Consider the following 27,786-nt stretch of genomic DNA (forward strand, 5'->3'; position numbering starts at 1 on the left):
CTCTCACTGCTGTGGCCTCTCCCGTTGTGGAGCACAGGCTCCGGACGCGCAGTGCAGGCTCAGCGGCCATGGCTCACGGGCCCGGCCGCTCCGCGGCATGTGGGATCTTCCCGGACCGGGTCACAAACCCATGTCCCCTGCATCAGCAGGCGGACTCTTATCCACTGCACCACCAGGGAAGCTCCTGCTCTAATTTTTATTATTTCTTTCCCTCTGCTTGATTTAAGATTAGTTTTCTCTTTCTTCCCTAGTGTCATAAGGTAAAAGTTTCAATTATTGATTAGAGATCACATTATATTTTATATATATATATAATTTTGTATATATAATTTCTCACAGTGTACTGCTTTAGCTGCATTCCATAGGTTATGGTTTTTTTTTTTCAATTTATATCAAGTCTTTCTTCTAACTTCTCTTTTGATTTCTTCTTTGACACATTGGTTACTTAGAATTATGTTGTTTAATTTCCACACATTTGTGAGTTTTTCAAATTTTTCTGTTACTCTAATTTTATTGCATTGTGGTCAGAGAAAATACTTTGTATTATTTCAGTCCTTTAAAATTTATTGTGATTTGTGGCTTAAAATAGTCTCCATCCTTGAGAATGTGCCAGAGCACTTGAGAAGAATGTATATTCTGCTGCTGCCAGGTGGAGAGGTATGTAGATGTCTTTTAGGTATATTTGGTTTCGGCATTATTCAAGTTTTCTGTTTCCTTGTTGATCTTCTGCCTAGTTGTTTCATTCATTATTGGAAGTCTCCAAGCAATATTTTGAATTGTTTTTATCATTATTTAATGATATAATCATCATATAATCAAAATGATTATTTCTTTTATCATTTCTGTCAGTTTTTACTTCATTTTGGTGCTTTGTTCTTAGGTGTGTGTATGTTTATAATTGTTCTCTCTTCCTGATAGGTTGTCTTTTTTTATTATAAAAATGTTACCCTTTAGCTATAGTAGCATTTTTTGGTTGTTTTAAAGTTTACTTTGCCTGATAATTGAATAGCCATTCCTATTTTCTTGTGATTGCTGTATACAGGATGTATTATTTTGCACCCCATCGCTTTCAGTCTGTTTGTATCTTTGCATGTAAAATGTGTCTCATGTAGACACTAAATAGTTCATTGCTTTTTAAATCCAATTTCATAGTCTCTGCCTTTTGATTAGATAATTTAATCCATTCACATTTAATGTTATTAGTTATATAAGTGGATATACTCTATCATTTTATTTTATATTTCCCTGTCTCGTGTGTTCTTCTATTTCTCATTGTCTTGTGAATTAAGTGAATATTTTCTAATGTAGCATTTTAATTACTTTAATGATTTTTTACTATATATTTTTGAGTCATTTCCTTATTGATTGCTCTAGACGTTACCACATATATCTTAACCTATCAGAATCAGCTTGACATCTTTACAAACTTAATTCTGGTGAGATATAGAAACCTTAGTCTTATGTAGATCTATTCCTTTTCCATGCTTTTTGTGGTATTAATATTATACATATTACACCTGTAAATGTTACAAAACTAACAATATATTTTTATAATTATTATTTTGTGTAACTTTATGTATTTTAGAGAAGCTGAAATTAGGAAAGCAAGTGTATATTTATAGATTTTGTTACATTAGCCTTCTTGTTTATCATTTTTTATTTTCTTTAATTGTTTGCCTTTTTTCAAGTTTCCATCTGTAGTCATTTCCTTAGTCTAGTACAGCTTTGCTCCCACCCACCTCCATTGTACTCCTATTGGAAAATATATATTTATGTTTGGTCCCAGTGATGCCTCATATACAAATTCTTTTATACAATTGCTTTTTAAATCAGTAAAGAGAAAAGAAAGAAGAAATATGCACTTATTCTGTCTATATAATTACATACTTTACTGGAGTGCTTTCTTTTTTGTGTGGATTCAGATTATTGACTGAGGTCATGTTCTTTCAGTCTTGTTAAAAAACAAAATTCAAGAAATTTTGAAGATCTAATTAGCTTTATTAGGCAATTCATGAATCGGGGAGCATCCCATCCAGCAACTAGAAGGTGGCTCTGAGGGGTTGTATGAAATGGGAGTTTTTGTAGGCAGAAGGATGGAGCAAGGGAGCTATTAGCAAAAGAAAAGAAAGGATTATTTTTAGACTAGGCCCTCTTTTCTTGAGGGCGTGGGGAAGGGAGTGGCAGAGGTTTTGGTTTTATCATGCAGGTTGCTTCTTCTTCCTCTGGGGACTGGAGGAGTCCTGTGTGATAGATTACTTTACTGTTAGACTAGAAAATTCCAGGCTGGTTGATTAGGATTACATTTCTGGGAGAGGTTCAAACTGCCATTCGATTAGATATTAAGTGTAGTTTTGGTGTCTTGAGGTTTAGCACGTGTGATATAATTTGGGGCCTGTGGTTTTCTTTTTAACAGTCTGAAAAACTTTTAGCTGATTCTTTATTCTGTCAGGTCAGATCTACTGTTGAGCTTCTTATTTTGTTTTTCCTTTCAGTGTTTTTCCTTTTTACCTGCAGAATTTCCACTTGATTCTTTTTTTTTTTTTTTTTGTGGTACGCGGGCCTCTCACTGTTGTGGCCTCTCCCGTTATGGAGCACAGGCTCTGGACGTGCAGGCTCAGTGGCCATGGCTCACGGGCCCAGCTACTCCGCGGCATGTGGGATCCTCCCAGACTGGGGCGCGAACCCGTGTCCCCTGCATTGGTAGGCGGACTCTCAACCACTGCACCACCAGGGAAGCCCTTGATTCTTTTCGTATAATTTTTTATAGATAGTTTTTATCTGATATTATTAAAGTACCTCCCTTCATTAATCATGATTTTCTTTTGTTATTTTAACACATTTATATGAATGCTTTGAAGTCTTTAGTTTTTAATATTTATCTATCAAAGTGACCACATCTGGTCAGTCTTAAACAGGCAGTTTCTGTTTCCTAGTTTTTTCCAGTGTATGGGTCATACTTTCCTGTTTCGTTGCATGTCTCATAAATTTGTTTGGAAACTGGACTTTTTAGATAATGTATTGTAGCAACTCTGGGTACTGGTCCATTTCCTTCCCCCACCCTCCAGATTTGTCATAATTTTATCCTGTTTATTTGTTTAGCAACTGGCTAGATTATTTCAGTGAGGTTCACTCCCCCTACCACCATAGTGTGAGGCCTCCAAAGTCTGTCCTAGGAAGGTGCACCTTGGGTGTACCCATAGAGATTTCATGTATCTGTTGTTTTTAACAATGCCCTGAGTCATAAATTCCTCTAAAACCGATCCAGTTCAGTTTGGGTTCCCCAGGTCTGTTTGAGATTTGTTCTGACCTCAGGATTGCTCCTTCCAGCTGACTCCTCCTGTGTTGCTCTCTGACAAACTAGGCTGCCTACAGTTTTGCCTTCTCCCAGTTGTCTTTCCCCATATTGCCAGTGTTTTTGAAAGTGCCCTGAGGTTTGAGCTTCCCCACAGTTTATCACAAGGACGTCCGTTCCTTTGAGAAGAGATTCTGAGCTCTCTGTTCTACAGCCTGCTGCTCATCCCTGGCAGATTCTCTGAGCCAGCGCTCTGGAGCTGGGTCTGGGGACCGTGGTGTGCTTCTCTGTGAGTGACACACTGCTTTAGGAACTTAGCGTCTGTTGGAGGGGGTAGCTGCAGCAGCCCCGGGTCTCCACAGCATGTTTCTCCGGGTGTGGACACTTCACACGACGAGCTGGACAAGGCTGATGGGCTCCCATTGTTTTCAGGGTTGCTGTAGCCAGGTTAGAGCCTCGCCTCACAAAGTGGGGATGGTGGAAGGAGGGAGCCGTCACCTCTCAGCCATACTCGCCCACAACTTCCCTTTAGCACCAGGTAGCTCTGGTCTGCATGAGAACGGCTGACCTCCTGTCCCTTCTCGGGGAGAGGGAGCCTTGTGCCCTTGTCTGCCCCAGTCTGGAGTGGAGTTTCCATCTAGCTTGGATTTGGTTGACTCCTTCATGATCTCTAAAAACCTTTCCTCTTAACTACTTATTTCTGGAATAGCAATTAAACATATTTGTTAGGGCTCCTTAATTTATCATCCATATCTTTTCACTTGTCTTTCATATATACACATCTTTAAATGTGTTTTAGGTACCATTGTCCAATTTATCAAACCTCTCTTCAGTGGTGTGAAGTCTGCAAGTTTAGCTAGTCTATTCACTTTCTGTTTTAACTTTGGTGCTGTTTTTCTATTTCAATGACTATACTTTCCATCCGCAGTATTTCCAGTTGGATCTTTTTCTTTAAAATCTCCACTTGTTCTTTAGTCATATGTACCAGTTTTTGTTTTATAATTTCCTATTCTTAATTTATTACTTTCTTTAATATTTTGAGATATATATATCTTTTATTTTTAAATTTTCATAATATGTATGAAAACTTGCTCGTACCTATATCCCTCACAAAAATAGGTGTTATTGCTCTTTTATTTGTATAGGGATATAAAATGTTATGCCCCTGTTGTGATTGCATTTTCCTTAGTACTAGCATCTCTGAGCATCTTTTTCTGTGCTTATTATTCCTTTTGAGATTTTCTGTTCATATTTTTTTACCTGTTTTACTAAGTTATCATGTTCTTGCCAATTTCTAGTAAGTTCAAATACTCTAACTCTGAGTATAGATCAGTAGTTTTCAAATAGTAATCTATGGACTCCTTGGAGTCCCTGAGTCCCTTTCAAGGGGTCAGTAAGGTGAAAACTGTTTTTGTAATTATACAATGATATTATTTACTGTTTTAACTGTGTTGAGATTTACAGTTGCAGTGGGTAAGCTACTGTTAAACAGTCATCCACAATTATGCAAAAAAGCTGTTAAAATGTTTCTTTCTAACCAACTACATATCTCTATGAGGCAATAAACCAACACATTATATGTCATTGAATGCACAAGTAAGTATAAGAATCCAGCTGACTTCTATTAAGCAGACCTTTTTTTTTTTTTTTTAAGAAGATGTTGGGGGTAGGAGTTTAGGAGTTTATTAATTAATTAATTTATTTTTGCTGTGTTGGGTCTTCGTTTCTGTGCGAGGGCTTTCTCTAGTTGTGGCAAGCGGGGTCCACTCTTCATCGCGGTGCGCGGGCCTCTCACTATCGCGGCCTCTATTGTTGCGGAGCATAGGCTCCAGACGCGCAGGCTCAGTAGTTGTGGCTCACGGGCCTAGTTACTCCACAGCATGTGGGATCCTCCCAGACCAGGGCTCGAACCCGTGTCCCCTGCATTGGCAGGTGGATTCTCAACCGCTGCGCCACCAGGGAAGCCCTATTAAGCAGACCTTAAAGAGCTTTTCAGGGGCCTCCCTGGTGGCGCAGTGGTTGAGAGTCCGCCTGCCGATGCAGGGGATACGGGTTCGTGCCCCGATCTGGGAGGATCCCATATGCCGCGGAGCGGCTGGGCCCGTGAGCCGTGGCCGCTGGGCCTGCGCGTCCGGAGCCTGTGCTCCGCAACGGGAGAGGCCACAACAGTGAGAGGCCCGCATACCGCAAAAAGGAAAAAAAAAAAAAAAAAAAAAAGAGCTTTTCAAAATATAAAACCATACTACTGTTCTCACTGATTCTTTTTGAAAAGTGTTATTGTACCTAAAAGTGTTTTTTTTATGTTACTGCCTGATGAGTTTCTATCATTTTAAAATGAATTAATAAACATTTAAAAAATTTTTCAGTTTGAATTTTTTGTATCATAAATACTGGTAGATATAACCTACATAAAAGTTCTTTGGTGGTCCTTAGTGATTTTTAAGAATGTAAAGAGATCTGGAGACCAAAACTTTTGAGAACAGCTGCTGTAGATGTTTATGTCATTTTTTTTATCATTCTCATTTTTCTAGAGCCGTATATGTCTTTTTTCTTTTAAAGCTTCTGATTTTCATATGAGGATTTTATTTTTTAAACTGTTGCAGGGATTCCCTGCAAGGACTTGCGGGACTCAGCAGAGTTGTACTCAAGGCTAAGGTGAGGGACACACAGTAGGAATGGCAGGGGGAAAGTCATGGGCAGAGCCAGGTGAAATCCACGTACAGGACTGCTGTACTATCCTTCCTGTGTGAGGTCGCATGGGGCCGCCTCCTTTCCTTAGTGGTGAAAATCCAGTAACCCCTGTGCCGACTCAGCACCCGGGCACTGATTGGGAGCTACTCATGAAGGCTCCCTCTGCCTGACAACGACAGAAGTCCCAAACTCCCAGAGGTGCAGGGTTCAGTTCCTCAGGTGGGGAAACAGTTTTATCATATGGGGAGCAATGCCTGTCCATTTAGGGACATACTTAACCAGCCAAGGGCCAATCCTGTAGGCAGCCTCCAGCCTGCTGTGTTCTCTTTTATACAACTTGTTAATAACTCATTTACAAGCAGATCCTGAGTTGCTGTGTGTGTAAATGTGTACTTCTCCCAGAGATAAGAAGCTGTCTTTGGAAAAGGACACTTTTGATAGAGTTTTTGAGGACATTTTGAAGATATTGTGGCTTATGTTTAGATTTCTTTCTATCAAAGGTAATAGCATGATACATGCCGGATTTCTGGAAGGAAAAAGGAGTTCTTTTTTAGCCCATGAACCAGAGGAGTGCTTGCTGTGTCTGCAGTCCTTGCTGTGAGCCTTACTGCAGCTTCCAGGTCCATCTGATAAGGTTCACTCTTCTATGTGGTGCTTGTATGTATCACATCACACAGCTTTGATGTGATCAATCATGATGTAATCAATATAAATCAGTCATTTATCATATGGGAATATATGTATCAGTAAATGCATGATATTGATAGGTTTTTAAGATTTATGTCTCAGTGTGACATTGTTTTTCTGTTTGCTTATTCACAGTTTCATGGACCTTTTTGGTGTGGTGACACAAATCTTTCTTCAGGTTACAGAGTGTTTTCCCTGTTTGTCCCTTGATTAACTTCTCCTTCGTCTGCTCTGTTCTCTCCTGGAACTCCTTCACTTTGACATAGGATATCTGGATCTCTCTTCCTTTTCTCTTCCTTTGCTCTTGTCATTTTGTTTCTAATTTTGATCTATGCTATGTGAGACTTGCATTACTTCATCTCCAAACATATATTTTTAACCTTGTTTTCATTTATTACTTCAATTAATTTTTAAATTTTCAGTATTTGTATTTAAAATTTTTTTCCAGGATGCTTTTTGTATTTACCATCACTTCTCTTCTACAATAGCTTTATAATGTTTTATGGATATATTTTCTATCTTTACTAGTTAGAATTTTAAAAACTTATTTCTAAATGCTTCCTACATTAATTTTCTTTTATGTTATTTTCCCCTTGCTTTTTCATTTTCATGCTTTTCTTTTTTAAATTTATTTATTTATTTTTTGGCTGTGTTGGGTCTTCGTTTCCGTGCGAGGGCTTTCTCTAGTTGCGGCGAGCGGGGGCCACTCTTCATCGCTGTGCGCGGGCCTTTCACTGTCGTGGCCTCTCTTGTTGCGGAGCACAGACTCCAGACACGCAGGCTCAGTAGTTGTGGCTCACGGGCCTAGTTGCTCCATGGCATGTGGGATCTTCCCAGAACAGGGCTCGAACCCATGTCCCCTGCACTGGCAGGCAGATTCTCAACCACTGTGCCACCTTCATGCTTTTCTTTAGTGCTTTTGGAATTCCCCAGATTCGGTTAGGAGAATCTGTGGTTTTCATTCATGGTTGTAAATGAATTAGAAGCTGTCTGGTCTCAACCTTGAATACAAAGGCTTATAGTAGCTTGGTCTCTGCACTCAAGTTTGGCTTAACTGAGCAGGTAGGAAAGTGAACAGTGGTGGCTGTCACTTTAGTGTGAGTGGAGAGTGTCTCCTCAGCAGGCCCCTTGATTAACAAAAGTAGCAACAGAGCTCCCTGTCTCAGAAGGTAAACTTTTCTGATTTCTAGTACCATAGATTTATCATTTTTATATTTCTTGTGTCATTTCAGTGAGATTTTGAAATGGATAGAAAAAAAAAAAAAACTATTCCCAGTTTCAGGTGTTGTAATTGAACTCAATAAAGCTTATAGATAAGTTGGAAACATACTTTTTTTTTTGCCTATTGTTGGCAATTCTATGACTCTCTTTTCTTCTAAGATGTATATTTAAACTTAGGGAAGTCTCATACCTGAGTTGGAGGCAGCATGACATGGTGGTTAAGGGCACAGACTTTGGGCTTGGCTCCTCAGCTAGAGGCTCAGTTTTGATAGCACAGGCATTAGGCATGTGACATAGTATCCCTCAATACATGCTGGATGTGAAGATTATACCAATCTTTAATAATCTTAGGAGATTTAAATGAGTTTCTATTTTTAAAGTGCCTATAACAGCATTTGTCACTTAGTAGCTGCTAGATAAGTGCTTGTTAAATTAAAATATATGTATATATGGCTGTATATAAAAACATATACAGTTCACCTTTGAACAACATGGGTTTGAACTCTGTGGGTTCATTAAACATGGATGTTTTCAGTAGCAAATACTGCAGTACCACACGATCCACATCCACACATGCAGAATCCTGGATTCAGAGGAACATGGGTGAGGAGGGCTGACTAAATTATACGTGGATTTTCAACTGGGAGTGTGGTTGGTGTTCCTAACCCTAACCCTGTGTTGTTCAAGGGTCAGATGTATTCCAAATGATTTCTCTTGAATAGCTGAAATATATTTGAATTGCTTAAATAACCATTGCTGTATTGTTCTCTGTTTAATTTTTTGCAGCTTATCGTGAGCCACATTATTATTACCAGTTCACAGCTCGATATCATGCAGCTCCCTGCAATAGTATCTATAATGTTTCTTTTGAGAAGAAACTTCTTCAGATTTTAAGCAAATTGGTTCTTGACCTTTCATGTCAGGTTTTCTTACTGAAGTCTGAATGCCATCGTGTTAAAATGCAGAGAGCTGGTTTGCAAAATGAATTGTTTTTTACATTTTCAGGTAAGTATATGCAATTCTTTAAAGAAAACAAAGTTAGACTGCAAAACTAATCTTAGAGACATGAGTGACTAGTGGCATTTTTAGAATGTAAATGCTATAGATCTGAATGTTTCATATTCTTTACTTTCACTTCTTAGATCTAATAGCCCCCAAATATATTTCTGCTGATTCATGTACTTAATGAAAAGTTTGGGTTCGCAAATAAACATTGCTATGATAATTAACTATAGAATGGAATTTAGTATGAGGAATATCTATCATGATATTTAGCTACAAAGATTTAATTTGTAAAAGCATGTAATTATATAATAAGCTAGGTTAACAGTTTAGACCAGAGGGACTGTTCTAACAGCTTAGTTGCTTTTCCTAACAATGTAGAGCAAAAGCCCAGTATATTCTGGAAAACCAAGAATTGGACTTAATATCTGAAGACTTTAGATTTATAAAGGGCCCGTTTATGAATGAGCATTTAGGAATACCCATGCATGTGTTCTTAATGGGTCCCAGTGGCAAGAGGACCCCCTCCACTTTTCATCTCAAATGGTATGTTGCTGTTTCCTTTCTTTCTTCTTTACCCTCTGTCCTTGATTTCTCTACTGTCAGTGTTTGATTACACTTACCCATTTCTCTGATATTCCCTCTCTTTCTTGGCCATCTAGGATTGAATGTTTAGATACAAGTGAGTGGTGCGAAGCTTTCAGAGAAAAGAATAAGAGGTGTTCAACCCCATTTTCACTATCTTTTATCTTCCTTACTTCTTTTCTCTTCTCCAGAAAAACTTTTGAGAGTTGTTCTCCAGCCCCTGAGGCAAATTATGAAAGATAGGCTGAGTCTTTCTTTAGCTCATCAAAGACCCACTGTTAGCATTCATAAGAGTTATGGGGTCTTTGTACCTGGTGTATTGAATAGATGCTATTAATAGGCATTTAATAGTCTTGAGAAAACCTGGAAGTGTACTTGAACCCATAAGAGAAAAGAGATGATTTTCAATAGAAATTAGTTCACTGTGGGCTTAATTTGCATTTCTCTAATGACTCATGATGTTGAGCATCTTTTCTTGTGCTTATTGACCATTCATATATTTTTTTTGGAGAAAAGTCCATTCAAGTCCTTTGCCCAATTTTGATTTTTTCCCTAGTTTTATTGATATATAATTGACATATAACAATATGTTAGTTCAAAGTGTACAACATAAAGATTTGATGTATCTATATATTGCAAAATGTTTATTTACCATAATAAGGTTAAACACATAGGTCTTCTCACATAGTTACAATTTATTTATTTCTGCAGTAAGAACTTTTAAAATCTACTCTTCTAGCAACTTTCAAATATATACAATTCAGTATTATTAACTATATTCACCAAGCTCTGTGTTACATCCTGAATTTATTTGTACCCTTTGTCTTCCTTCATTCATTTCCCTCACCCCTGATCCATGACCCTGGCAATCACCAATCTGTTCTCTTTTTCTGAGTTCAGTTTTTGTAGATTCCACATATAAGTAAGGTCATACAGTATTTGTCTTTCTCTGACTTGTTTCACTTAACAAAATGCCCTCAAGTTTTATCTGTGTTGTTACACATGACAGAATCTCCTTCATTTCTATGGCTGAATAATATTCCTCTGTGTGTGTGTGTGTGTGTGTGTGTGCCATATTTTCTTTATCCGTTCATCTGTTGATGGATACTTAGGTTATTTCTATGTCTTAGCTATGGTAAATGGTGCTGCATTGAACACGTGGGTACAGATATCTCTAAGAGATAGTGATTTCATTTCCTTCAGATGTATATCCAGAAGTGGAATTGCTGGATCATATGGTAGTTCTATTTTTTTTTTTTTTTACCTTTTGAGGAACCTCCCTACTATTTTCCATAGTAGCAATTCATATTCCCACTAAAGGAGCATAAGGGTTACCTTTTTTCCACATCCTTGCTAACACTCATCTCTTGTCTTTTGGATAATCATCATTCTAACAGATGTGGGTGATATCTCATGGTTTTAATTTTCATTTCCGTGATGATTTGTGATGCTGAGCACCTTTTCATTTACCTGTTGGCCATTTGAATAACTTTCTAAGAAAAAATTGTCTATTCAGGTCCTTTTCAATTTTTAATTGGATTATTTGTTTTTTGTTTTTGAATTGTATGAGTTCCTTATATATTTAGGATATTATTGTCTTATCAAATTTATGTGGTTATCAAATATTTTATACCATTCTCTAGGTTGTCTTTTCAGTTTGTTGATTGTTTCTTGGCTGTGAAGAAGCTTTTTTAGTTGTATGTAGTCCCATTTGTTTACTTTTGTTTTCATTGCTTGTGCTTTGGTGTCATATTCATAAAGTCATTGCCAGCACCAGCTTTTCCCTGTGTTTTCTCCTAGGAGTTTTATGGTTTAAGTTTTACATTTAAGTCTTTAATCCATTTTGAGTTAATTTTTGTGAGTGGCATGAGATAGGAGTCTAGTTTCATTCTTTTGCATGTGAATGTCCAGTTTTCCCAGTACCATTTATTGGGGAGACTGTCTGTTCTCAACTGACTATTCTTGGCTTTCTTGTCAAATATTAGTTGACCTTACATGCATAGGTTTATTTCCTGGATTTTCAGTTCTATTCCATAGGACTATGTGTTTGTTTTTATGCCAGTACCATATTGTTTTGACTACTATACCTTTGTAATATAATTTGAAATTAGAAGTGTGATACTTCCAGCTTTGTTCTTTCTTAGAACTGCACTGATAACTTATTCAGGGTCTTTTGTGATTCCATACAAATTTTAGGATTTTTTTTTCTATTTCTGTAAAAAATACATTGGAATCTTAGTAAAGATTACGTTGAATCTGGAGGTTACTTTGGGTTGTATGGATATTTTAACAATATTAATTTCATGAACATGAGGCATCTCCATTTATTTGTGTCTTCTTCAGTTTCTTTCATCACTGTCTTGTAATTTTCAGTGTACAGACCTTTTACCTCCTTGTTTAAATTTACTCCTATGTATTTTTTTTGTTTTTGATACTATTGTAAGTAAGATTGTTTCTTTATTTCTTTTCAGATAATTTGTTATTATATAGAAATTATACCAAGTTTTGCATGTTGTTTTGTATCCTGAAACTTAACTAAATTCATTTATTAAGTCTAACAGATTTTGCTGAAGTCTTTAGTATTTTCTCTATGTAAAATTACATCATATGCAGACAGAGCTAGTTTCACTTCTCCTTGTTTGATTCAGGTGTCTTTTATTTCTTTGTCTTGCCAGACTGCTCTGGCTAGGACTTCCAGTAGTATGTTATATAGGGGTGGTGAGAGTGGGCATCCTTTCCTTGTCCCTGATCTTAGAGGAAAATCTTTCAACCTTTCATATGGAGTATGATGTTAGCTGTGGACTTGTCATACATGGCCATTATTATATTAAGGTAGATTCATTCTGTACCTAATTTGTTGAGAGTTTTATTTTGAATGGAAGTTGAATTTTGTCAGGTACATTTTTGCGTACATTGAGATGACCATGTGGTTTTTATTTTTCATTCTGTTAATGTGATGAATCACATTTGTTGATTTGCATATGTTGAACTGTCCTTGCATCTCAGAGATGAATCCCACTTGCTCATGTTGTTTGAGGATTTTTCCTCAAACAACATTTTTTGAGGATTTTTGAGGATTTTTCCATCTATATTTATCAGGAATATTGGCCTATAGTTTTCTTTTCGATTAGTGTCCTTATCTGGCTTTGGTATCAGGCCTTGTAAAATGGTTTGAGCATGTTACCTCCTCTTCAGTTTTTTGGAAGTTTGAGAAAGATTGACATTAGTTCTTTAAGTATTTGGTAGAATTCATCAGTGAAGCCATCTGGTTCTGGGATTTTTTGTGGGGCTGGGGGGAGATTTTTGGTTAATGATTCTATCTCCTTAGTCACTATTGATCTGTTCAAATTTTCTACTTCTTTATGATTCCAGTCTTGGTAGGTTGCATGTTTCTAGGAATTTATCAATTTCTTCTCAGTTGTCCAATTTTTGTTGTATAGTTATTCATAGTAGTCTCTTTGGCTCCTTTGTATTTCTGGTTATCAGAGTAATGTCTCTTCTTTAATTTATAATTTCATGTATTTGGGTCCTCTTTTTTTCTTATTATAGCTAAAGTTGTCAGTTTTATCTTTTCAAAAAACCAAGTTTTGGTTTTGTTAACCATTTCTATTTTTTCCTATTTCATTTGTTTCTGCTCTAATGTATTATTTCCTTTCTTCTGCTAATGTAGGGATTAGTGTGATTTTCTTTTTCTTATTCCTTGAGGTATAATATTACATTTTTTATTTGAGATCTCTTTGCTTGATGTGTACTCATTTTGCTTTTTTCTAAGAATTTTTAAGTTTACCACCTACATTTAGGTCTCAGATTCATTTTGAGTTAATTTTTGTATATGCTGTGAAATATGGATCCAACCTCATACTTTTGAGTGTGGATGTACAATTATCCCAACACCAATTTTGAAGAGACTGTTCTTTTCTCTTTGAATTGTCATGGTACTCTTGTTGAAATTTACTTAGCCACAGATATGTGAATTTATTTCTGGGCTGTTAATTCTATTTCATTGATGTGTATGCCTGTTCTTATGCTAGTCCACAACGTTTTGATCATAGCTTTGTTTGTAGTAATATTTGAAATTGGGAAGTGGGAGTCCTTAAATTTTGTTCTCCCCTTTTCAACATTGTTTTGGCTATTTGAAGTCAGTTGCAATCCCTTATGTTTTTTTGCACCTGCTTTTCCATTCCTGTTGAACAAGGTCATTGGGGTTTGCATTGAATCTGTAATGTCTCTAATGTTACCTCCTGAACAATACTGTCCCCTAACCCATGAACACAGGATCACTCTCCCTTTATTTAGGACTTTGTCTTAGTCTGTTGGGCTGCTGTAACTAATACCATAGACTAGGTAGCTAATAAACAATGGAAATTTATTTCTCACATTTCTGGAAGCTGTAATTCTGAGGTCACAGTGCCACCATGTTTGGTGAGGGCCCTCTTAAGGGTTACAGACTTTTCATTATGTCCTCACATAGCAGAAGCAGCTAAGGGTTTCTCTGGAGCCTCTTTTGTAAGAGCACCAATCTCATTCATAAAGGCTCTATTCTCATGATCTAAGCACTTCTTAAAGACCCCACCTCCTAATACCATCACATTGGGCATTAGCATTTCAACATAAGAACTCGGGGCGGGGGACATAAAATATTTAGAACACAGCAGACTTCTTTATCTATCAACAGTGCTTTATTCTTTTCAGTGTATAAGTCTTACACCTCTTGATAAAGTAATTACTACATGTGTTATTGTTTTTGATGCGATTGTAAGTGCAATAATTTTCTTTTTCACATTGTTCATCACTAGTGTGTAGAAATTCATTGATTTTTTTGTGTATCTTACATCTTGGTTTAATTAATTAAGAGTTATTTTATGGTGCTTGGAATTTTTAGTATTTTCTACATGGAAGATTATGTCACCTAAGGATAACAATAGTTTTACTTATTTCTTTCCAATTTGGATAACTTTTATCTCTTCTCTATCTATTTTGTGCCAAATTGCTCTTGCTAGAATGTCAATATATTGTTTAGTAGAAATGGAAAAAGTGGACATCCTTGAATTATTCTTGATCCTAGGGGAAAAGTTTAAGTGTTTCACTATTGAATTTGATATTGGCTGTGTGGGTTTTTCATAAAAGCTCTTTATCAGGGTGAAGCAGTTACTTTCAATTTCTAGTTTATTGAGTGTGTTTTTTTTTAATCATGAAAGGGTGTTAGCTTTTGTCAAATGTTTCTTTTGTATCAAATGAGATGATCATGTGTTTCTTTTCCCTTCTATGAATGTTGTGCATTGTAATTTTTGATTTCCACATGGTGAACCACACTTGCGCTCCTGCAATATATCCCACTTGGTCAGGGTATATATATATTTTTTAGTACGCTGCTGGAATAATTTTGTACTTCTATTATTGAGAGTATTTGCATTCAAATTGATATTAGCCCCGAGTTTTCTTTTCTTGTGATGTTATTGTCTGCCCGTGGTATAAGCATACTACTGGCTCCATGAAATGAGTTTTAAGAAGTGTCCCTTCCTCTTCTATTCTTTTGAAAGTGATGGAGAAAGATTTCTTTTAATAGTTAATGTTTGGTAGAGTTCACCACTGAAGCCATTGGGTCCAGGGTTTTCTTTATTGGAAGATCATTGATTACTGATTTGATCTCTTTGTTACATTACTGTTCATATTTTGTGTTTCTTCTTGGGTCAGTTTAGATAATTTATATTTTCCACTATTTCATGTAGGTTATCTAATTTTTAGCATACTATTGTACATAATGTTCTTATAATCCTTTTTACTTATGAAAGATAGATAGTAATGTCCTCTACTTTAATTTCTCTTTTATTCTTTGTCTAGATGTTTGTCTTTTGTCTAAAGTTAATATTACTTTTCCAGCTTTCTTTTGATTCATGTTAGTATGGTATGTTTTTCTCCACCCCTTTACTTTTAGTCTATCAGTATCTTTATGTTTAAAGTGGGTCTCTTGTAGATGAGATATAATTAGATCTTTAAAAATTCATTCAGACAGTCTCTGTCTTTTAATTGGTGAATTTAAACCATTGACTTTAAAAATGATTATTGGTGGAGTTGAATTAACATTTACCATATTTGTTACTGTTCTGTATTTGTTGCCCCTTTTCTTTGTTTCTTTTTCCTCTTCCACTTTTTTGCCTTCTCTGGTTTTAATCAAGGATTTATATGACTCAATTTGTTTCTCTTAAAATATCAATTATAATTTGTTTTTTACTTTAAGTGTTTGCCCTGTAGTTTGCAGTACACCTTTATGACTAATCCAAGTCTACTTTCAAATAATGCTGTACCATTTCATGGGTAGTACAAGTACTTTACAGTAGAATTCCCAAATTTGTCCTCTCTTCCCTTATAAACATGCAGTAATTTATTTTACTCATTCATAAGCTTTTTTTTTTTTTTGGTGGTACGTGGGCCTCTCCCGTTGTGGAGCACAGGCTCTGGACACGCAGGCTCAGCCGCCATGACTCACAGGCCCAGCCGCTCTGCGGCTGTGGGATCCTCCCAGACCAGGGCACAAACTCGTGTCCCCTGCATCAGCAGGAGGACTCTCAACCACTGCACCACCAGGGAAGCCCCCATCCATAAGCTTTTGAACAAGCTATTGTCAGATCAGTTAAGAATAAGAAAAATAGATTTACTATTACCTTCTTTTATTCCTTCTCTAGTGCCCTTCCTTTATTTAGATCCAAGTTGTGGACACGTATTGTTTTCCTTCTTTATGAAGAACTTCTTTTAATGTTTCTTATAAGTCTGGGTTTCTGGTGACAGATTCTCTCAATTTTTGTTTTTCTGAGAAAGTCTTTGTTTTTATTTCAGTTTTGAAGAATAATTTCACGGAATTCAGTATTTTAGTTTGGTGACTTTTTTTCTTTCAATACTGTGTTTAAAATCATTCACACTATTCTCTTGCTTGCATGGCTTCTGAGGAGAAGTCTGATTTAATTCTTTTATTTTTAATTTTTTTCCATTTTCTTATTGTGGTAAAATACACATACATAAAATTAATCTTAACCATTTCAAGTATACAGTTACATCATATTAAATACATTCATATCTAACTATTATCATCATTTACCTCCAAAACACTTTCATTGTGGGAAGCTGATATTCTGTTTCTACTAAAGAATAAGTTGTTCTTTTCCCTGCAGCTCCTAGCATCTACCCTTCTACTTTCTATCTCTGTGATTTTAACTAAATATCTCCTATAAGGGGAATCATACAGTAGTTTTCACTTAGCAAAATGTCCTCAAAGGTTCATCCATGTTGTAACATATGGCATGATTTTCTTCCTTTTTAAGAACTAATAATATTTCATTCTGTGTATATACAACATTTTGCTTCTCTGTGAACGCATTGATGGCCACTTGTGTTGTTTTCAGTTCACTATTGTGAAGAATGCTGCTTATGGGTGTACACATGTCTCTTTGAGACCCTGCGTTCAGTTCTTTTGGGTATATACTCAAAGGTGGATTTGCTAGATCATAATAGTAATTCTGTTTTTATTTTTATTTTTTGAGGAACCGCTACTATTTTTCCACAGTGGCTACAACCTTTTACATTCCCGCCAACAGTGTACAAGAGTTCCAATTCACCACGTTCTCACCAACACTAGTTATTTTCTTTTGTTTTCATAGTAACCATCCTAATGGGTGTTTGGTAGTGTCTCATTATAGTTTTGATTTGCATTTCCCTTAAAATTAGTTATGTTGAACATCTTTTCTTGAGCTTATTGTCCATTTGTACTTCTTCTTTGGAGAAATTCCTAGTCAAATTCATTGCCCATTTTTTAAAAAACATATATTTATTTATTTATTTGGCTGTGCTGGGTCTTAGTTGCAGCCTGCAGGTTCTTGGTTACAGCATGTGGGATCTAGCTCCCTGACCAGGGATTGAACCCAGGCCCCCTGCACTGGGAGTGTGGAGTCTTAACCACTGGACCACCGGGGAAGTCCCTCACTGCCCCCTTTGTTGTTGTTGTTGTTCATTGCCCATTTTTTTTTTTTATTTTTATTTTTTGCGGTACGCGGGCCTCTCACTGCTGTGGCCTCTCCCGTTGCGGAGCACAGGCTCCGGACACACAGGCTCCGCGGCCATGGCTCGCGGGCCCAGCCGCTCCGCGGCATGTGGGATCTTCCGGGACAGGGGCACGAACCCGTGTCCCCTGCATCGGCAGGCGGACTCTCAACCACTGCGCCACCAGGGAAGCCCCCATTTTTTAACCTGGTTGTTTTTTTTGGTTTTGAGCTTTAGGAGTTCTCTACATATTCTGTATATTTATCCCTTATCAGATATGTGACTTGCAGATATTTCCGCACATTCTGTAAGTTGCCTTTTAACTCTATTGCTATTGTGTTTTGATGCACACTTAAAAAATTTTTTTTGATGAAGTCCACTTGTCTGTTTTTTCTTTTGTTTCTTGTACCTTTGGTGACATATCCAAGAAATCATTGCCAAATCCAATGAAGCTTTTGCCATAAGTTTTCCTCTAAGAATTTTGTAGTTTTATTTCTTACATTTAGGTTTTTGATCCATCTTGAGCTAATTTGCATGTGTGGTGTTAGGTAAGAATCCAAATTCATCCTTTTGCATGTGGATATCCAGTTTTCCCAGCACCATTTATTGAAAAGGCTGTCCTTTCCACATCGAAGAGTGTTGACACTGTTGTCAAAAATCATTTGGCCATATATGTGAGGGCTTATTTCTGGGCTGTCTGTTAAATTAGTCAATATTTCTGTCTTTATGCCAGTAACACACTGTTTTGGTTACTGCAGCTTTGTAGTAAATTTTGAAGTCAAGAATTTTGATTTTTAGCTTTATTCTTTTTAAAGATTTTATATAAAGTCCCTTGTGATTCCACAGAGATTTTAGTGTGGATTTTTCTGTTTTGCAGAAAATGTAGTTGGGATTTTACTGTTGATTGCATTGAGTCTATAGATTGTTTTGTGTAGTATTGACATTTTAACGATGTTCTGTTTTCCAGTCTATGAACATTGGATGCATTTCTATTTATTTATGTCTTCTTTAATTTCTTTAACAATGGTTAAGTTAATTGTAAGTTCATTCCTGAGTATTGTCTAAGTTAATGGTTAATTGATTGGTTAATTCCTCAGTATTTTATTCTTTTTGATGCCTTTGTAAATGGAATTGTTCCCATAATTTTCTTTTCAGGCTTTTCATCGTAGTGTATAGAAACGCAGCTGATTTTTGCGTTGACTTTGTATTGTGCAACTTTGCTGAATTTATTTATTAGTTCTTAACAGTTTTATTTGTGGAATCTTACTGTCTGCATATGAGATCGTAGTATCTCTGAACAGAAGTAATTTTCCTGTTTCTTTTCCAATTTGGACGCCTCTTATTTCGCTTTCCTGCCACAACACACTGGCTACAACTTCCGTTACTGAGACGAAATGGCATAGTTGTATGTTGGCCCATCCCGGAATTCTGGCAATCAACCCCACTTGTGCATGGTGTATGGTCCTGTTAGTAAGACCCTGAGTTTGGTTTGTTAGTATTTTGTTGAGTTATTCATCAGTGTTGATTAAGGATATGGGACTGTAGTGTCTTACGGTGTCTTTGTCTGGCTCTTGTGTCTGGGTAACGCTGGCCTCAGAGGATGAGTTTAGAACTGTTACCTCCTCTTCACCTTTTTGGGAGTGTTTGAGAGGATTGGTATTAATTCTAACTGTTGCTAGAACTCACCACTGAAGTCATCCAGTCCTGGGTTATGACTATGTTGTTTAAGACCTCTATTTCCTTACTTACCTTCTATCTGACTCTTCTATCCACTATTGTGAGATATTGAAGTCTCCAAATGTTATTGTAGAAATGTATATTTCTCTTTTGACTGCTGTTAGTTTTTACTTCAAAACTTTTCATGGTCTGATATTAGGTATGTAAATGTTTATATTTACATTACATATTCTTGCTGTGTTAAACCTATTATTAGTATGTATTGTCCTTATTTGTCTCTTATACCCTTTCTTGATTTTAAGTCTATTTTATCTCTTATGAGTATAACAACTCTTGTTCTGTTTTGGTTACTATTTGCATGGAATATCTTTTTCCATCCTTTCATTTGCAATCTATTTTTGTTTTTGTATCTAAAGTGAGTCTCCTATAGACAGTGCATAGTAGGATTATGTTTTTTTATTCATTCTCAAATCTCTCTCTTTTGACTTGAGAATTTAATCCACTTATTTATTTATTTATTTGTTTATTTTTGGCTGTGCTGGGTCTTCATTGCTGCGTGTGGGCTTTCTCTAGTTGTGGCGAGCAGGGGCTACTACTCATTGGGTGTGTGGGCTTCTCACTGTGGTGGCCTCTCTTGCTGTGGAGCATGGGCTCTAGGCTTGCGGGCTTCAGTAGTTGGAGCACACAGGCTCAGTAATTGTGGCGCGTGGGCTCTAGGGAGCACGGGCTTCAGTAGTTGTGGCTCGCGGGCTCTAGAGCGCAGGCTCAGTAGTTGTGGCACACGGGCTTAGTTGCTCCACGGAATGTGGGATCTTCCCGGTCCTGGGCTTGAACCCATGTCCCCTACATTGGCAGGCAGATTCTTAACCACTGCGCTACCAGGGAAGTCCCCAATCCATTTACTTTTAAAATGATTATTGATAATGCAGAATTTACCTGTGTCATTTTGCTATTTGTTTTCTTTATGCTTTATAGCAGTTTTGTTCCTCATTTCTTTCATTATAGTCTTTTTTCTGTAGTTAACTTTTTTGTAGTTAAATGTTGAAATCTTTTTCATTTCCTTTTGTGTATATTCTATAGTTATTTTCTTTGTTGTTACCACGGGAATTACATTTCACATTCCTAAGTTTATAACACTCTAATCTGAATTTATTCCAACCTAACTTCTACACCATATGAAAACTCTCCTTAAACAGCTGTATCCCCACCTCTTTCAGTTGTTGATGACATAAACTTGCTACTTTATAAATTGTATGCCCCAAAATATAAACTAATAATTATTTTAAATGAATTAGTCTCTTAATTTATATAGAAAACAAAGTGTGGAGTTACAAACCAAAGTTACAGTAATACTAGCCTTTAGACCAATTGTTTTTTCTTAAGTATATTAGACTCTTAAGTCATGTATAGAAAAATTGCTGTTACAGTCCAATCTGACAGTAACAGCAGCTTCTGTCGTCCGTGTGCTTACCTTTGTTGAGGTCTTTATTTCTCTTCATGCAGCTTTACGTTACCTTCTAGTATCCTTTCACTTCACCTGCAGGACTCCCTGAGCAGTTCTTGCTCGGCAGGTCAGGTGGTCACAAACTCCCTCAGCTCTTGTTTAGTTAGGAAAGTCTTCATTTCTCTCTCACTCTTGAAGGGCAGTTTTGCAGGTTATAGGATTCTTTCCTTGCTCTTTCTTTTCTAGTACTTATCACTTTATCACAAAATATGTTTCTGTAATGATGACTGTTTATTGTTTTTATGTATTGTTGTTTATTCTCATTTTCTGCTTTAGAATATAATTTCCAAAGAGTCAGGGAGTTTGTAGGTTTTGGTCACTTATGTGTCTCAGACTCTTAGAATAACTCTTAGTATGTAATAGACTCTCAATAATTACTTACTGAATAGATAGGTACATGAATGCATGCATATATGACTATGTTCATCATTTTAGTTACCATGGCCACTACTGTAGTCCAACCTCATTCTCTTTTCAGTATTGTTATAATCATTTACCTCTTTGTAGAGATTAAGAATTGAGTTAGTCAAATGACTAACGCTATATTATATGGGTAGAGTTAAGTAGAATATTGAATGAGTAAACACATTTATACATACATATATATATATATATATATATATATATATATGGTATAAAAGGCAAAATAATTCCATTGTTAAAAATTGTATGATGTCAATTGCCACATACTCTTAAGTTCACTGCAATAGGTTTTCCTGTGATTTATATAAGATAAATTTTTATGTTAGGTTTTTGGCTGAAAAGAGTGATTTAACATTTGGAAAATTGCTTAATTTTTTAGTGGAATAGAAATATTAGACACATGGTCTATTTTATATTTCAAAAGCCAATTTAAATATTGTGATATAGTAGTTTAGACCCATGATAAAAAATAAAATATTTTCTCAGTTACATCTCTAGACACTGAAAAAGGACCCAAACCATGTGCAGACCATAGTTGTGAATCTTCCAAAAGACTATCTAAGGTATGTTATGTGAGGTGAGAAAAAAGAGGAAATGGTGAACATGCCCAGGGTGTGAGTAAGCATCTTAGCTATTTATAGAACACACCATCCCCCCCCAACACACACACTTAGGGAATTCAACAGTAAAAATAAAACTTCATCAAATAACATCAAATAATAAATGACAAGGATTTAGTGGAGTTAATATTTTTATGAAATGCTTTGAAATTTAGCATTTTGTAACTGATTGTATTAGGAAATAGGATTTTCCCATTTATATGGCCTTGTTTGCTATTGTAAATTAATTTATTACTAATAATCCAGAAGAATTCTCTCCATGTTACTGTTATTAATCCTAAATAATAAATTTGATCTATACTGTTTATTAACTGTTTGCATGTTGCTCTATTCTCAGCATCTTGTATCTATGCTTAGGGTGAAAATTATGCTGTAACTTCCAGCAGCAATTTAATTTAGTTTTCTCTTTTACATGATACTTAACATATTATTCTTGCTCAGTAAATTTATGGCAGATTTCCCTACTTCAGATTACTCTTCAATGACCCTGAACATTTTATTAAAAATAATATTATAAAATATTTGGAATACAGTGTAATTTACATTTGATGATTGTGAAAAGTTTCTGTTAAAATCATAAGTAATGCATATTTATAGGTCAGTATCCATTACTTTTGCCTAGTGAAATTGACAGGGGGATGATTTCTTAATTTGTACTCACGAAGCCTCCTGAAATGTAGCTTAAATCATCTATTTATACATAACCAGATATTTCCATTTAAAAAACTTCTGTAGGGGTTACCTCTCATCCCAGGGATATATTTTTTCCTTTACTTTTGAAATAGGAGTTAAATTTTAGGGCATTGAGTACAGAAAACAATCTTATTTTTCTAATTCTGTTTCTTAATCCATGAGTACTATTTTAATTATTATTTAGTATACCCCACAAATTTTGTTAATATTTTGTTGAAATTTAAAATTTTCAAAATACTTTTTTTAATATGTCTTGAGATATCTTCTTTGACCCATGTGTTAGAAGTGTGTTGTTTAATCTCCATTGATTTCTGTTTAATTACATTATGATCTGAGAGCAGACATTGTATGATTTCTGTTCTTGTTAATTTGTTAAAGTGTGTGCTGTGGTGGAGAATATTGTCTGTCATGGTGAATGTTCCATTTGAGCTTGAGGAGAATGTGTGTTCTCCTGATGTTGTATGACTCAGTCTATAGACATCAGTTATAACAGGTGATTCATGGTGGTGTTGAGTTCAACTATGTCCTTAGAATTCCTTCTTTTTTTGTGGCTGTGTAAAATTCCATTATATGTATAGGCCACGGTTTTTTATATATCCTTTCAATCACAGATGGACTTTTAGGTTGCTTTTTTGTCTTAGCTACTGTGAATAGTGAACATGGGAGTGTAGATATCTCTTTGAGATCCTGATTTCAGTTACTTTAGATATATACCTAGAAATGGAATTGCTAGCTCATATGGTAATTCTATTTTTAATTTTTTGTGGACCTTCCATACTGTTTGCCATAGTGGCTACATCAATTTACATTTATTCCAATAAAGTATAAGGATTCCCTTTTCTGTATATCCTTACCAACACTTTCTGTCTTTTGTTTTTCTGATAATTGTCATTCTGACATGTGTGATATGATAGTGCATTGCGGTCTTTATTGCATCTTCCTGATGGTTAGTTCTGTTAAGAATCTTCTCATATACCTGCTGATTGTTTGTATGTCTTCTTTGGAGAAATGTCTCTTCAGTTCGTTTGCCTATTTTAAAATTCAGATCATTTATTATTATTATTATTTTGCTATTGAGTTTTATGTCTTCCTTATATATTTTGGAAATTAACCCTTTATCTGATACAAAGTTTACAAATACACTCCCATTTCACAGGTTGCCTTGTTGTTTTCTTGCTCATTTCCTTTTCTGTTCAGAAACTTTTTAGTCTGAGGTAATCCCATTTGTCTGTTTTTGCCTTTGTTGCCTGTGTTTTTTGGTGTCATATCCAAGTTTTCATTGCTAAGGCCAGTGTCAGACTTTTTTTCTCGATATTTTCTTCCAGATATTTTACAGTTTCATGCCTTACATTTAAACCTTTAATATATTTTGAATTGATTTTTGTGTAAGGTAGAAGGGTCCGATTGCATTCTTTTCATCTGAAAAATTTGTTTGCCCAACACCATTTATTGAAGAGACTGTCCTTTCCCCATTGTGTATTCTTGGCTCTTTTGTGTAAGGCCAGTTGACAGTATATGTGTGGGTTTATTTCTGGATACTCCATTCTGTTTCACTGGACAATATATCTGTTTTTATGCCAATACCATATGGTTTTGATCAATATAGCTTTGTAATGTAATTTGAAATCAGGACATGTGATGACTCCAGCTTTGTTCATCTTGCTCAAAATTGCTTTGTCTGGGATATTTTGTAGTTCCAGATGAATTTTAGGGTTTTTTTTTTTTTTTTCTGTTTCTGGAAAAAATGCCATTGGGATTTGGAAGCAAATTGCCATCAATGTCTAAATCCCTCTAGGTATTCTGGACACTTTCACAATAGTCTTCCATCTGAATGTAGGGTCTTTACATTTATTTATTTTAAAAAAATTCTCTCATCAATGTTTTTTAGTTTTTAGTGTACACATCTCTCATCTTCCTACTTAATTTTACTTCTAAGTATTTTATTCTTCTTGGCTCATGTAAATGGAATTATTTTCTTGATATCCTTTTTAGATAGTTTCTTGCTAGTGTGTAGAAATACAACGATTTTTTAATGTTGATTTTGTATCATGCAGCTTTACTGAATTTGCTTATTCTAAGAGTTTTTTTGGAGTCTTTAGGGTTTTCTGCATATATGAACATTTCATCTGAAAACAGATGATTTTACTTCTTCGTTTCAGATTTGGGTGATTTTTATTTGTTTTTCTTTTCTAATCACTCTCTTTAGGACTTTCATACTATATTGAATAGAAGTAGCAAGACTGGGCATCTTTTCTTTGCACAGGTCTTAGAGAAAAGGTTTTCAGTTTTTCACTTTTGAATGTGCTGCTAGCTGTGGAATTTTTCTATATGGACTTAATTATATATTTGGCAAGTTCCTAACATTCTGACTTTATTGAGAAGTTTCATTATGAATGGATGTGAAATCATACTTTTCTACATCTATTGTGATAATCATATGATTTTTATTTTTCATTCTGTTAATGATTGATTTGTGTATGTTGAAACATCCTTGCATCCCAAAGATGCATCCCACTTGGTCATGGTGTATAATTCTCTTAATATGTTGTTGAATTTGGTTTGCTAGTGTTTAGTTGAGGATTCTTGTATGTATGTTAATCAGGTATATGATCTTATAAATTTTATTTTCTTTTGGTGTCTTTGTCTGGTTTTGGTATCAGAGTGGTACTGGCCTCACAAAATGAGTTTGGAAGTGTTCCCTCTTCTATTTTTTTGACTGAAGTTTAAGAAGTTCTGTTATTAATTCTTCTTTAAATATATGGTAGAATTCATCTATGTTGACAACTGGTCCTGGAGCTTTCCTTGCTAGAAAGTTTTTGATAACTGATTCAGTCTTCTTGTTTATTATTGGTCTGTTCATATTTTCTGTCTTTTTCTTATTTCTGAATTCAGCCTCTATATTTTGTATGTTTATAGGAATTTGCCATATATTCTAACTTATTCAATTTGTTGGCATATAGTTTTTCATAATAGTCCTCTTTTATGATTTATGAAAGAAAATATTTATGAAAGAAAATCATCTTTTCTCTTTCTGTGGCATCAGTTGTAATTTCTCCTCTTTCATTTCTGATTTTATTTTTTCTGATTTTATTTAAGTCTTCTTTCTTTTTTTCTTTGTTAGTCTTGCTCATTGTTTGTCTTCTTAGTTTATCTTTAAAAAAAACAGCTCTTAGTTTCATCATTGTTCTATTTTTGTGTTTTCTACTTCATTTATTTCTGCTGTAGTGTTTATTCCTTCTTTACTTCACCTAACTTCAGGTTTAATTTGTTTTTCTTTTTCTAGTTTCTTGAGGTGTAATGTTGGATGTTTATTTGATATTTTTCTTTTTTTCTAACGTAGGCTTTTATTGCTATAAATTTACCTCATAGTACTGCTTTTTCTGCATCTCATAAATTTAGTATTTTGTGTCTTTGTTTACATTTGTCTCATGATATTTTCTTGTCTTCTTTGACTCAGTGGTCCCAGGATGTGTTGTTTAAATTCCACATATTTGTGAGTTGTTTCATTTTCCTTCTGTTATTGATTTCTAGGTCCACTTCATTGTGGTTGGAGGATATACTTGGTGTGAGCTTAATATTTTTATATTCGTAAAGACATGTTTTGTGACCCATCCTAGAGAATGTTTGTATACACTTGAGAAGAATCCATTTTCTTTTGCTGTTGCATGGAACATTCTGTGGATCTGTTAAGTTCATTTGGTCTGTTGTGTTGTTCAAGTCTGGTAGTTCCTTATTGATTTGCTGTCTGAATGTTCTATCCACTATTTAAATTGGAGTATTGAAATCTCCTACTATTATTGTATTGATGTCTATTCTTCCTTTCAGCTCTGTCAGTGTTTGCTTTATATATTTATATACTCTGATGTTGGGTGTATATATATGCTCTATCTTCCTGTTGAATTGATTCCTTAATCATTAAATAATGACCTTTTTTGTTTCTTATTACAGTTTTTTATTATTTCAAGGTGATTTTTTTGGATATATGTACATCCATCCTTGCTCTGTTTGGTTGTCATCTGCATGGGATCTTTTTCCATGTTTCACTTTCAGCTTATAAGTGTCCTTAAATCTACAGTTAATCTCTTGTAGACAGCATATAGTTGGATGATCTTGTTTTGTCCATTAAGCCATGTCATGTTTTTTACAGGGGGGTTTAATCTATTTACATTTAAAGTTTTTATTGATAGGTAAGGGCCTACTATTGTCACTTTGTTAATTATTTTCTGTATGTTTGTAGTTCTTTTGTTCCTTTCCTCCAATGTTGCTGTCGTCCTTTGTTACTTGACTTTTTTGTGCATTGATACACTTTGATTCATTTCTCTTTTTTAAAGATATTTTCTTTTTGGTTATCATGAAGCTTACATATAAATCTTATAACAGTCTACTTTAAGCTGATAACTTAGATCATATGCAAGTCTATATTGCATATGAATTGCATATGAAAGTCTGTACTTATACTCTCCTCTGCACAGTATGTTATTGATGTCACAAGTTACATCTTTCGTATTGTACATCTAATTACAGATTTTTATGCTTATATTTTTTATACTTTTGTCTGTAACTTTTATACTGGTTTAAAATGTCATTTATGTATCCCCCTTACAGTATTACCTTAGTCTGTATTTGCTGTGAGATTTATACCTTTTAATGTTGCTGTTAAGTGTTCTTTCATTTCATTTCACTTGATGAACTCTCTTTAGCAATTCTCGTAAGGCAGTTCACTCACCTGGGCAGAGCACTGAGATGCTGGGACTTCTAATGCTGTTGAACTCTTTCAGTGTTTGTTTTTCTGGGAAACTCTTCATCTTTCCTTCATTTTCAAAGGACAGTTTGACAGGTATAGTATTCCTGGTTCATAGTTTCATTTCTTTGTTTCTGCACTTTGGATGTATCATTATGTACTCTCCTAGCCTGAAAGGTTTGTGCCAAGACATCCACTGACTTCTAATCACTGATAGTATTATTTGTGTGTGGGGGTACCCTTTATTTGATGAATTGCTTTTCTCTAGCCACTTTCATAGTTCTGTCTTTGTGAATATTGTCAAATTAATAACAATGTTTCTTGGTGTAGTTCCCTTTAGTACAACATATTTGGTATTCTTTAAGGTTTATGAATCTGTATGCCCATTCCCTCTGCAGATTTAGAATGTTCTTTGGTATTATTTCTTTAAATAAGCTTTCTAGTCCTTTCTCTTTCTCTTCTTAAGGGAACTCCATAGTGCATGTATTGATTTAGGTAATGATATCAAATAAGTATCATAGGATTTCTTCACTCTTTTTTTTCTTTTTGTTTCTCTGACTGGATAATTACGAATGATCTGTCTTTTAATTCATTGATTCTTTTCTAGGCTTGATTGAGT

At 35.2% G+C, this 27,786-nt stretch overlaps 1 protein-coding gene across 1 annotated transcript in view; it reads left to right on the forward strand.

Annotated features, from left to right (window-relative positions):
* The window catches only part of ZPBP (zona pellucida binding protein), an 87,584-nt gene that overhangs the window by 26,197 nt on the left and 33,601 nt on the right, over positions 1–27,786 (forward strand). The window contains exons 5-6 of the mRNA XM_060108625.1: positions 8,678–8,896; positions 21,600–21,676. Coding sequence (XP_059964608.1) covers positions 8,678–8,896; positions 21,600–21,676 — 296 coding nt within the window. The remainder of the gene's footprint in view (positions 1–8,677; positions 8,897–21,599; positions 21,677–27,786) is intronic.

Source organism: Mesoplodon densirostris, chromosome 9 (genome assembly GCF_025265405.1).
Source record: "Mesoplodon densirostris isolate mMesDen1 chromosome 9, mMesDen1 primary haplotype, whole genome shotgun sequence".
Taxonomy (NCBI): domain Eukaryota; kingdom Metazoa; phylum Chordata; class Mammalia; order Artiodactyla; family Ziphiidae; genus Mesoplodon; species Mesoplodon densirostris.